The 12,996-nt window shown below is 43.2% G+C and overlaps 1 protein-coding gene across 2 annotated transcripts in view; it reads left to right on the top strand.

Moving 5' to 3' along the window:
* Positions 1 to 3,941: 3,941 nt before the first annotated feature.
* DRC1 (dynein regulatory complex subunit 1) overlaps positions 3,942 to 12,996 on the top strand; it is a 42,061-nt gene continuing 33,006 nt past the window's right edge. For both annotated transcript variants that reach the window (XM_032353091.1, XM_032353090.1), the window contains exon 1: positions 3,942 to 4,213. In XM_032353091.1, coding sequence (XP_032208982.1) covers positions 4,059 to 4,213 — 155 coding nt within the window. In that variant the 5' untranslated portion in view covers positions 3,942 to 4,058. The remainder of the gene's footprint in view (positions 4,214 to 12,996) is intronic.

The following is a 12,996-nucleotide window of genomic DNA, read 5'->3' as shown; positions in this document are numbered from 1 at the left end:
AACTGAATGACTCACACTTGGTACAATAGAACGTTAGTGTATGAATCATAAGCTTTGTTGAACAACCTCATATTTCCTAACATTGCTTCTGAGACTATTTCCTGTCTTTCCATCAGAATTGATCTCCCCACTTATAGCAGCAGGCATTAACTTTTATTTATTTATTTATTTCCTGTAAGAGGTTTAAAGAAGGCGAGGGGTAAGTCCCTATTGCAGCCCAGGCTGGCTGTCCAGCAGTGTGCTCATAGTCCCCTGGCCCTCCCAGCCTCTTGGTCGCACCAGCAGTTACCCCTAACCTTGTGTCTGCAGACCGCCAGCATCCAGTCCGTGCCTGACGGCATCGCAGGTGTGTCCTAGGTAAGCAGCACGGGCCTGTCCCAGCCTAGCCGCCGTGCTTCCAAAATGTCCTGCTCTTCTTCCTGCTCTCATCTTTTCTCCTTGCTTGCAAGTTCCCCTAAAGCAAACTTGATACCTGCTCCTTCCATTTTTGTTTTTGCCTTCATTCTGAAAATTTCTCAAGACCTCCCAAGCTTTTAATGCCATGACCATTTCTTAGTCATGTTCGGCCTGGCAAGCTTTGACCTGGAGCAAGTTACTTATTTTTTTTTCAGAGACTCAGTTTCTTCACCTGTAAAATGGGATTAGTAATATTGCCGCAGTCACGCATATGTGCTATGAATGATGCAAAGAGGTATTTAGCACAGTGTGTGGTCTAAGGTAGGTGCTTGGTTTCTACTAATAACTTTGAACTCTCCCCTAAGCCTTATGACCTACTCGTGACTCCCCTTCTTCCTTCCCTTCCCTGTTCCATCCTTCGTACCTTTAGTAGTCAATACATAAGGATGATGGGTGAGGCAGTTCCAAAAATAACTTGGAAATGAATAAAAGAAGATTGCCTTCTGAGAATCTATTAGTAAAATTCACACAAATTGGGAGACAGGAATAAGCCAAGAAATTATGTAAATGTTTGATGAGATGATTTGCTGTAATCTTATGGATGTGGAATTAAGTATGTGACGACTTCATAGACTAAAATCTAGTCAGTGTATCATTTCCTTGGAAAAAGACTATATACTGAAGGTAGATGGCAAGCCTGTTGCATAGCAAAAGAAGCCCATATATCCAGAAGGGTTTGCGTTTATCATCCCATACTTACCCAGGGGTGGGATGAAAGGACTATTGGGTCTTTGTGGCAAGTTATACTCATTGTGGGCGCCTGAGTTCATTGCAGTCAATCGTACAGCATCAAGAAACTTGCCAGTTATAGTTTGATTTCCTTTGGAGAGCAGCCATAGATATGTGCTAGTCACAGGTCATAAATACACATGCTTATGTCAGTTGTAGTTTCCTGCTCAGATTAGGGTATCCTCTTTCTTTCGTGAGCTTATTAGTGTAAGTTCTCCAAAGCATTCTGCTTTTTTTTTTTTTTTAAGAGATATTATTTATTTGTTTGACAGGGACACAGCGAGAGACGGAACACAAGCAGGGGGGAGTGGGAGAACCAGGCTCCCCACTGAGCAGAGAGGCTGATGCGGGGCTCGATCCCAGGACCCTGGGATTATGACCTGAGCCGAAGGCAGAGGCTTAACAATTCAGCCATCCAGGCACCCCGCATCTCTGCTTTTTGTTTTGAGGCATTGCCTACCAGTGAGGACCAGCCTCTCAATATTTGTGAATTATCAAGTTGGACCTACACCTACAACCTACCCCCAAAACCCTCTTATCTGTGACATTTGCTTGCTGCAGTCTCTTCAGGAACCTCTGTCACCACTCTTTTAAAAAAATAAACTTTATTGTTTTTTATTACATCAAAAGTGATTTGTGTTATTTGTAAAGTTTTTTTGGAATAGAAAATAAAAACCACCCATAGACCCACAGCCATAACTACTTTGTGGTTTTTTCCCAAATCAAAAACTTTATTAAAGCAGTGTAAATTTGGGAAACAATGGATATTAATCAATTTCTGCATTTTATTTATTTCCCCCAAGTTTTTATTTGAATTCTGGTTAGCGGACATGCAGTATACAGTATAGTGATTCAACGCTTGCATACAACACCCCATGCTCATCACAAGTGCCCTCCTTAATCCCCATCATCTATTTCTCCATCACTCCACTGACCTCCCCTCTGATGACCATCAGTTTGTTCTTTATAGTTAAGAGTCTGTTTCTTGGTTTGCCTCTCTCTCTTTCCCTTCCTTGGCTTGTTTTGTTTCTTAAATTCCACATATGAATGAACTCATATGTTATTTGTCTTCCTGACATAATACTCTTGAGCTCCATCCATGTCATCGCAAATAGCAAGATTTCATTCCTTTTCTATGGCTGTGTAATATTCCATTGTATATATCTCCCCCATCTTTATCCATTCATCAGTAAATGGAACAGACACTTGGGCTGTTTCCATAATCTGGCTATTGTAGATAATTCTGCTATAAACATCGGGGTGTATGTATCCCTTTGTTTTTTATTTTTTTGTTTAAATTTCAGTCAGTTAACATACAGTGTACTATTTGTTTCAAGTGTACATTATAGTGTACTTGCATACAACACAGGATACAAAATCAATGTATAGAAATCTGTTGCCTGCCTGCCTTTTCTTTCCTTTCTCTCTCTCTCTCTCTTTCTTTTCTTTCAAGAGAGGGAGTGGAGGTAAAGACAGAGGGAGAGAGACTCTTAAGCAGGTTCCATGCCAGCATAGAACACGACATGGGGCTTGATCTCACACCCCTGATACCATGACCTTAGCTAAAATCAAGAGTCAGATGTTTACTGAACTACCCAGGTGCCCCAGAAATCTGTTGCATTTCTGTACACCAATAATGAGGAATCAATCCCATTTACAAATGAGTCAAACATACTAAGATGCCTAAGAATAAACCAAACCAAAGATGTAAAAGATCTGTACTCTGAAAACTATAAAACACTGATGAAAGAAATAGAAAACACCACAAAGAAATGGAAACATTATATGCTCATGGATTGAAAGAACAAATATTGTTTAACTGTCTATACTACCTATAACAATCTACACATTTAATGCAATCCCCATCAAAATACCAACAGCATTTTTCACACAACTAGAACAAACAATCCCCAAGTTTGTATGGAACCACAAAAGACTCCGAATAGCCAAAGCAACCTTGAAAAAGAAAAGCAAAGCTGGAGGCATCGCAATTCCAGACTTCCAGGTTATAGTACAAAGCCGTAGTGATCAAAACAGTATGATACTGGCAGAAAAAAAGACGCAGAGATCAGTGGAACAGAATAGAAAACCCAGAAATGAACTCACAACTATATGTAATTAATAGCTAATAAAGCAGAAAAGAATATCTGGTGGGAAAAAGAAGTCTCTTTAACAAATGATGTGGCGGGAAATGGCCCACTTTCTTAACACCGTACACAAAAATAATTTCAAAATGGATTAAAGACCTAAATGTGAGATTTGAAACTATAAAGAGAACACAGGCAGTAACTTCCTTGATATCAGCCTTATTTTCTGTTAATTTTTCTTCCCTATATACTAGATACATTTCAAATAGAACTTGGCTTACATTCTACACATTGTGTTACATCTTCTTTCTCATTTAATCTTTATCTCTTTCTAGGTCAGATCCATTCTTAGCGACCGCCTTGTTTTCCAACCCCTGAAAACTTTACCAGTTTCCCTATTGATGCATTTTGGGGTCATAACAGTTTTTTAATATTATAAATATCTGCAGTGAGCATACACTTGTGTACATTTCTTTCACTCAGCAAACACTGGTTGTGCACTTACTGCATGTTAGGTATTATGTTAGGCGCTATTTGTACAGTACTTTATGAAACTGATGTCATTTTCACCCCGCGAAGGTAGAGCTCGAGTCCCATTATCTACCCGGGAAAGAGACCACAAGCTGGCACGCTAATACCGGGGGGCGGGGCCTGAGGTGCTGTGTGCGCGCGCACTCCAGCTGCCAGTCAGGTGACTGCCTCTCCCTGGCAACGGCTTGTTTTTAGCAACCGGCGGCGGTCTGGCGGTGGTCCAGGAGGAGCTGCTTGGGGTGGGAGGCACGTGTCATGAATCCGCCGGGACCCCTGGGGGTCCTGGAGGAGAAGGAGGAGGAACACTTGTCCACCCCGATTCTTGGGCCGTCCATAAATTCTGACAACCCTCAGGAGCGGATCCAGGCCCGGCGCCTCCGCATCGCCGCGCGCCTAGAAGCCCGGAGGCGGTGAGCCGGGCGGTCTGGGCGGGTCCTCAGCGGGGGAGCCCCGGGTGCCCGCGACGCAGGGCGGGGGCGAGGCGGGCGCTTTCCCCCGGCGGGAGGCTCTGAGAGGAGCGGCGGGCGGGCCCCGTGTGTGAGCCGAAAGATAATCATACCTTTCTCAGGCCAGGGTTGTTGCACCTGTCCGTTCACGGACACAGTGGGCTGTCATGTACCAAGAGGCACCTGCATGATCTTCTGAATTCCTGAACACCTCTCTGTGTGACAGCACTTGTACCTTGCCCTGGTGGCCAGGGTCAGCCACCCTACCAAGATGGTGACTTCTTGTCTGCTGGCCATTTGGATGCAAGGGGCCCAGAGAGGTGTGACAGTGTTCCAACAAAACTTTACTTATGGACACTGCAGTTTGAATGTAGTATGTTCACATGTCACAAAAAATTCTTCAGATATTGATCTTATCTCCTGAGATCATTTTTAAAAGATTTTATTTATTTGACAGACAGAAATCACAAGCAGGCAGAGAAGCAGGCAGAGAGAGAGGAAGAGAAGCAGGCTCCCTGCTGAGCAGAGAGCCCAATGTGGGGCTCAATCCCAGGAACCTGGGACCATGAGCTGAGCCGAAGACAGAGGCATTAACCCACTGAGTCACCCAGGTGCCCCCGGAGATCATTTTTTAAGAGAAATTTTAGGTTTGCAGCAAAATTGAGTGGAAAGTACAGAGATTTCCCAGTCCACTACCTGCCCCCACGTATGCGCAGCCTGTCCCGCTATCAACATCCTCCAGAGTGGCACATTTGTAACAAATGATGAAACTGAATTGACACATCATCACCCTACGTTCATAGTTTACATCATGATTCACTCTTGGTGTTCTATGGATTTTGACAAATGTAATGACATGTGTCCACTATTATGGTATCATACAGAATAGTTTCATTGTCCTAAAAATCCTCTGTGCTCTGCTTAGTCATCTGATTTTTTTTTTAACCATTTAAAAAGTGTAAAAACCATTCTTTGCTTGTGAGCCCTACAAAAATCAGTGGGTCATATTTGGCTTACAGGCCAATCTGATGTAATGAATCAATGTGATGTTGTTCTGCGGGATATCCAGATGGTCCTTATCTCTTCAGACTATATTTTAACTGAGATCAAGAGAATTAACGTGACCCTGTAAGTGTTTGGGTTATACGAGTAAACATTATCATCTGTCGGATGTAAATGTGAATGCAAAATGTGATGCAAAATGTTTTTGCAGGGACCAGAGTGGTGATCTAAATGGAGACTTGATCGGGATCACCCCTCCTGTATCCTTGACATCCTTAAGGGTGACACTAATCCCCCCCCCCCTTAAGGGTGACATCCATTCGGCCTTCCCTGTCATGATAGCTCTTACCCATAGGCCAAGGACTTAATGTGGGAGTTTCTCAAATTCCTAAGTATGTTGAGATCACTCTGATTGCTCTTTGATGGAAGGGCTTGGAGAAGCCAGAAGTGTAATTGAGGAGAGCAGTTAGGAAGCCGTTGCATTGGTCTGGGTGAGGGATGAAGTTGGTCTGGTAGGATTGGAGAGAAAGCAGATGTGCTCAAGACATGTGTTAGAGCTTCAACTGCCTGGATTTTCTGATTGGGGATATGCTGGTGGAAAACAGGGAAAATGCAACAATGGCTAGAACAGCTGGGTAGGTGGTAGTGCCTTGTACTGAAACGATAAAGCTATGGGGGGAAGTGAGGCAGCAGGATTTGGAACTCAGAGAATTTGGCTTTGGACATATTAAATGAAGTTGGATTTTGGAAGACATTAAAACTGACATATCTATTAGGCAGTTGGATATGGGTCTGAAACTCAGAAGAGAATTCTGGATTAGAGAGGTCAGTGCAGAGGGTCAACAGCATTATGATTGTATTGAAAACCATAGGAAAGGATTGACTTACACTGGAAAAGAGGATAAAAAGATGAGAGGAGAACTCACGCCAAGCCCTAGGAAAGCTGTGCGTTGAGAAACAGAGAGAAAAGGGAACACCGACAGAGGATTATCTCCGTGATCTAAAGATGCCATCAGTGGCCAGTGGTGCTGCTGGGAAAATGAATATGCAAGGTAGAGAGGTGGACCCGATGAATTTAACACCCTGAGCTGGGGAGTTTTAAAAATAATAATAGCCTGAAAAGGAGAGTGTTTTCTTCTATGAACTTTGTTTAGGTAACCAGGCCAATGAAAAAAAATTTTAAAATAAAATTTACAATATGGAATAAGAAAACAGGGACAGATCGATACCTTTTAATTACATTACTGTATTTTTGGGTGGGAAAGGAAGGAAAAACATGAAGAAGTGTTTCCAAAAGAATTCTGTGAGGTTTAGAGAATGATTACATGTAGAACGACAGAACTGAACTAAACAGAGTTCAGCTTCTTCATGTTTTCAATAGCTGGGCTGTTGTTCATGTCAAATCCCTCTTTTTTTTTTTTTCTTTTAAGATTTTACATATTTATTTGAGAGATAGAGAAAGAGAGAGCACAAAAGGAGAGGGAGAGGGAGAGAAGCAGACTCACCAAGCCGAGAGCCTGACACAGGGCTCCATCCCAGGACCCTGAGATCACAACCTGAGCTGAAGGCAGACGCCCAACTGACTGAGCTACCCAGGAGCCTCATATATCAAATCCCTCTTGTGCTGGGAGATGTAGTACCTTGACGGTTGGGGATTTACCCTGTGCCTAACTGAGCTGGGACGACGAGCCGTTTTAAACATACCCTTAGAACACGTGTGTGCAGCTTAGTCTGTGTGTGTCACAGGCCAACTGTATTCTTCGTGTTCTCTGAATTAACTTCCTTGTTAAAGGATAAGACATAGAAAGTTGCTGCATCGAAGCCTACATACATGTTTTTTTCCTTAAGATTTTTTTCAAAGTAATCTCTATAGTCAACGTGGGGCTCGAACTCACAACCCTGAGATCAAGAGTCTCATGTTCTTCCAACTGAGCCCGCCAGGTGCCCCATACATATTATTAAAAGATTAACAGTAGCTGTAGAAATTGTTTAGAACTTAGATTAACAGATTTTTTTCAGAAAGGAGTGTTCTGTCACTGACCTTGTTTTGTTGTTGGCACATGTTAATAGTAATACACAGACAGACTTTTAGTCCACTGTATCATTTTTATTTTATTTTATTTATTTTTCATTATATATATATATATATATATATATATATATATATATATCTTCAGCGTAACAGAATTCATTGTTTTTTGCACCACACCCAGTGCTCCATACAATACGTGCCCTCCATAATACCCACCACCTAGCTCCCCCAATCTCCCACCCCCGTCCCGTCAAAACCCTTAGATTGTTTTTCAGAGTCCAATGTTTTGTTTTTTTTTTTTTTTTAAAGATTTTATTTATTTATTTGACAGAGAGAAATCACAAGTAGGCAGAGAGGTGGGCAGAGAGAGAAGGAAGCAGGCTCCCCGCTGAGCAGAGAGCCCAATGCCGGGCTCGATCCCAGGACTCTGGGATCATGACCTGAGCCGAAGGCAGAGGCTTTAACCCACTGAGCCACCCAGGCACCCCACACTGTATCATTTTTAAATGATCTGTAGCCCCCTTGATTGCCTCTGGTGCCCACCACCCTAAGTGCTGGGGCCTCAGTATGCCATTGAGGTGTAGTTTTAGAGAAGAAGCTGTTAATAGAATCAAATGTCAAATAAAAATAAAGAATGGGTTTAATAGGCTAAAGCTCCTGAGAATCCCAGTCTCTACCATCTCAGTTGAAGTTTGAAATTCCTGGAGATGTGACTCCAGTGTAAGGATGGCAGATGGAACACATACATTTATCTTGGATCTCTATCAAAACTCCATTAGCGTGACATTTAAAGGGATTAAATAAAAAAGACATAAACCCAAAAAGTCAAGCAAAACAGAAGGGACTCAACAGCAACAACATTTGGAAGCTGGGAAGCATAAGGACAGATGGTAAATGGTCTCGCAGATTCAAGACTATGGAAATATAAACCAGCAGTGAGGAAAGCCGAGAGCCCGCCGCTTGATTTACTCTGCAGTAAATCTGCAAAACACCAGGAAATCGGAAGCATCAGGTTCAAGTGGAAGTAGAGATGAAGAAGGGCACTAAAGTCAGGAAAATAGTTGGATGCCAGGAACCTTTTCCCCACCTTGCACAAAAGATGGGAGGTTTGGAGGAAGTAAATTAGAGGATCTACAGTTTGAGGGGTGCTGGGCAGAGACGAGGCAGAAACACTGTACTAAAAACACAGTGGCCACAGGCACACTGCCACTGAGACCTTGTAGTCCTTCTGGCTGTTCAGGAAATATGGGCAAGTTGGAGCTTCGCACACAGGCAGGAGACTGAAGTCTCTCTGGAAAATTTGACCAGCTGCCAAGGAAGGATTTAAAGACACCGACGTTCAGAGTTGCGCACCAGGCGATCCAAGTAGATGGTCCTGTGCTGAAGTTCATTGTTGTCAAGCTGCACCCTTGCATTCAGAACTTCCTTCAGCTCTCCAGTCTTTTTTTCTTTTTCTCTTTTCTTTTCTTTTTTTTTTTTTTTTGACAGATTGAGATCCCAAGTAGACAGACAGGCGGGCAGAGAGAAGGGGAAGCAGGCTCCCTGCCGAGCAGAGAGCCCGATTCAGGGCTCAATCCCAGGACCCTGGGATCAGGACCTGAGCCAAAGGCAGAGGCTTAACCCACTGAGCCACCCAGGCGCCCCCAGCTCTTGTAGCCAAGGATTTCTAGACGTCTGAGGAAAGTCTTTATCACGAAAGGTAGACACCAAAATGAACACACAGCAAAAAGTAACTTAGAGGAACTTGAGACTATGTAGGGAAAAAAGACAACAGTACTACATCAAAATGGCTATCATTCAGACGATCCTTGGAGAAAAAAAGAAATGATATTGCAACCACAGAACAAGAATAAGATGCTGTTAAAGGGGGTGGTGAGAGAACAAAATAGAGCTCTTGGAGATTAAAAAATATGGTAGAAATGGAAAACTGTAGAAGGGTTAGGAAATAACGGTCATGGAGTCGCCTAGAAGGTAGAGCAAAAAGAAAAACAAGCAAGGAGAGAAAAAGATTTTTCGAAATTAGAGGACCAGTCCAGTAGATCTAGACTCTTTTTTTTCTAGATCCATAAAGAAAGGGCAGAGGGAACAGAGGGGAGGAAATGATCACTGGAAGTATTCAAAAAAAATTGATCATAACTGAAGTTTCCTGCTTGGGCTGGGGTGGGCGGGGAACGCCAGTCTGAAAATGTTCAGCCCAGTGGAGGAAAGAAGCCCCACCCGCGGGCACACCATTGAGAAAGTTCAGAGCATTACTGAAACACCCAAGTTTGGCTGCCCATTGCTCCAAATGCCAGTTGAAAAAAACTCAAGAGATGAGGTTTTTTTTTTTTTTTTTAAATTAATTAATTAATTTGACAGACAGAGATCACAAGTAGGCAGAGAGGCAGGCAGAGAGAGAGGGGGGAAGCAGGTTCCCCGCCGAGCAGAGAGCCCGATGTGGGGCTCGATCCCAGGAGCCTGGAATCATGACCCGAGCCAAAGGCAGAGGCTTTAACCCACTGAGCCACCCAGGCGCCCCATGAGACAAGTTTTGATTGGAAAGGAATATGAGCTTTATTCAGAGGGCTGGCCATCTGTGGAGAAGGCACACTCTTGTCCAAAAACCAACTCTGATGTATCTGCCTGAAGGTTTTTGGAGAAACTTTAGGGCAGTTAATCAGTAAAAGGGGAGCACAATGGTGTTTAACCTTTCTTGATTGCGGGAAGACTCAGTGGTGCCAGCTACAGACATTATCCTGGTGCTCAGAGGCTGTGTATTGTGCCCTGTGGGTGTGTGGGGGAGTGGGGAGGTTGTGCAAGTGGGTTTCTTACCGAGGCTTTTGAGGAAACAATGCAATGCCTAATCTATAGATACACAAAGAAAGGTTTAGTTAATCAATCATGTGGGCTAAAAGTGCTTGCTAAAACTTGAAGACGACTCATTGGCCTGATGGGCTGAGACAGGAGTTTCAGGAGGCCGGAGAGCCAGAGGGGCCTATAAGTTTCTGGAGTGAGAACAACTGTCACATCCAAGGAAAGGATTAAGAAACACAGTGACTTCAAGGTTTTGAAATAGCAACACTGGAAGGTAGAAGATACCGCAGCAATGCTCTCAAAATTCTGAAGGAAAATGATAGCCAACCCCGAATCCGAAATCCAGCCAAACAATCTATGAAGTGCCAATTTTTTAAATCCGAGAAGGGACTTTGTTTGGTCAGGAGGTGGGGTATTCAGTAAGATGGCGGCTCCAAGGAGATCACGTGGGTGGGAGCCCCAAGGAAGCAGTTTCCTGAAACTGAGGTAAACCTGAGGAGGGAGAAGTCTCTTTGGAGTTGACTCCTTTGGAAAATATGCTAGGTCAGCAAGCAAAACGAAACAAAGCAGAAAATTTCTAGTAGCCCTGTTAAAGTAAACAGAACAGGTGAAATTAAATTTTGTCGTTTATTTAACCCACATGTAAAAATTTTCTTTTAACATGTAATCAGTGTCAATTATATCAAGGTATTTTACTTTGTTTTTTATTCCAGGCCTTCAAAAATCCATGTAGTCTATTTTATACTCATAGGACATTTCAGTTTGGATGGGTCACTGGTGGTCAGTGGCTCCCTTCCTTGGACAGGGCAGTGCTAGGAAAGTCAGAAATGCTAAGTAAAAGGCAGCAATGGAGTTCCAGTGAAAACTAGGTTAATAAGAGTTCTTTCTCTTTCTGAAGCACTGGTCTTTGCTCCAGGAAGTGGAGCAACTGGAAGGATTATTTAGATAGAGTTGGTTACTGAATTGGTGGTCAAAGTAGAAAGTCAAGAGCACGAGTGAGTGCATTTTGTGTGATAGTGGGAGATCCATGAACCCAGCAACTTTGGAAGACAAGTGGAACGGAACACTTAGTTCTCTTAGCAATGGCCAGGAGTAGATTGAATAAGAATATGGAAGTGCATGAAATGACAAGAAAGAAAATGGGGTTTTCGTTAGACTTGGAGTTGGCAGGGAGCAGTAACTCAACTCTGTAAGGGCCTATTTAGCCAGAGCGGCTCCATCTCAGTTGAACAGCCATTTTGTTGTTTATGCAGTAAAACTTAAACTGACCCCACCAGAGGACTTACTTAAAAGCAAGTCCGGGAAAGTAGTAAAATATGGTTGACCAGTCCCAGGTAATAGAGCCCAAATACAAGGGCGAGTCAGGCCAGGTGGAGACATCCAATCAGTGGGGCGCGCATACTGTTTCCCTAGCTACCAAGGAGTGTGGGCCCCGCCTTTTGGATGCCAGTTCTGACCAAGGTGATAGGCTAGTTCAAATATCTACTATAGGGTGAATCGTAATTCAATTGGCCACCCGTGTGTGACCGAGCATGACTGTGCAGCTTTCTCTGTGTGTTACAATCTCATTGGCCACCTGTGTGTGGCCAGGCTCAACCACTTGGCCTTTACCCTTTAAAAGTTAGTCTGTAAGGCTGGGAGGGTCGCTCTCTCTGTAAGAGGCAGCCCCGAATGTTCGGCTGGATTCCCGATGCTTGGTGCGAAACAAAGCTTTGCTTGACCTTCGCTTTGTATCAGTCTCGCTACTTTGATCATGGACCTAACAACTCCACATTTCAAAAATGCTGTAACACTGTAGAGCAGAGCTGAATTTTGAACAAAAGGAGTGGAAATGGAAGTCAGTATTAGAAAGAAATCAAGAAAGAATGAGACAGAGAGATCTGCTTGTTGCACTGCAGATGGGGTCCACAGGATGGTTTCATTTTTCTCGTGCCCTGGGAGTCCTTGGGCTAACTCTGTGCCCGAGGGGAGCGGGGCCTCCGTGTTGTAAATGAGATGGAGATCGGTGGGGTCATTCCCCCATGCATCCTCTAAAGAAACCCATAATCTGGAACCTTATGTTACCTCCTCTTCGTTGGTCTGATTTTCTGATTAACACCCCCCCACACACACACACACATATAGGCTATTAGTAAAATTCATGCTGTGCAAAAATAAACAGAATCGAAATCCTCAGTTAAATTCCCTTTCCTTAAATAGCTACTGTCATCTGTGGTCATATGTCCTTCCAAAAAATTCCCATGTATATATAAGCCTATTTTCAAAAGAAAATGTATATTATACTTTCCATATTGTTCTACAACTGGCTCTTTTTACTTAACTGTCGTGGATGTCTTTGTATACTGCTAGAAATTACATCATTCTTTCTATAGGCTACAAAATATTTTGTTTCTTTCTTTATTTTAAAAAAGATTTTATTTACTTATTTGAGAGAGAGACAGAGAGAGCTTGAGCAGGGGAGAGGGAGAAACAGACACCCTGTTGAGTGGGGAGTCCAGACTCGGGACTTGGTCCCGGAACCCAGGCATCATGACCTGAGCTGAAGGCAGACAGACACTTAACCGACTGACTCACCCAGGTGCCCCCCACTCCAATTTTTTCTTATGTTGTTGTCTCGTAAGCTCTGAAACAGGTGGGTATTAGCGAGGGTTAATATGTGTGTAGGAATGTTTCCATGCTTCTGCTAGTAGAGTCAGTGCTGTAATAATCATCCACAAGCAGATTTCTCTAAGTACTTCCCGCAGGGAATTCTTGAAGGTTGGGTCAGAGGGGAGGCGTATTTAAGTTTGTGATAAACCTTGCCGAGTCGCCTTTTATTTTATTTTAGTTTTTTATTTTATTTAATTTTTTTTTTAAGATTTTTTTTTTTTTAAATTTGACAGACAGATCACATATAGGCAGAGAGGCAGGCAGAGAGAGA

The sequence above is a fragment of the Mustela erminea genome, chromosome 7, assembly GCF_009829155.1.
Source record: "Mustela erminea isolate mMusErm1 chromosome 7, mMusErm1.Pri, whole genome shotgun sequence".
In the NCBI taxonomy this organism is placed as follows: Eukaryota; Metazoa; Chordata; class Mammalia; order Carnivora; family Mustelidae; genus Mustela; species Mustela erminea.
Note: the sequence above shows the minus strand (reverse complement) of the source record. Positions and strands in the feature narration are given on the sequence as shown.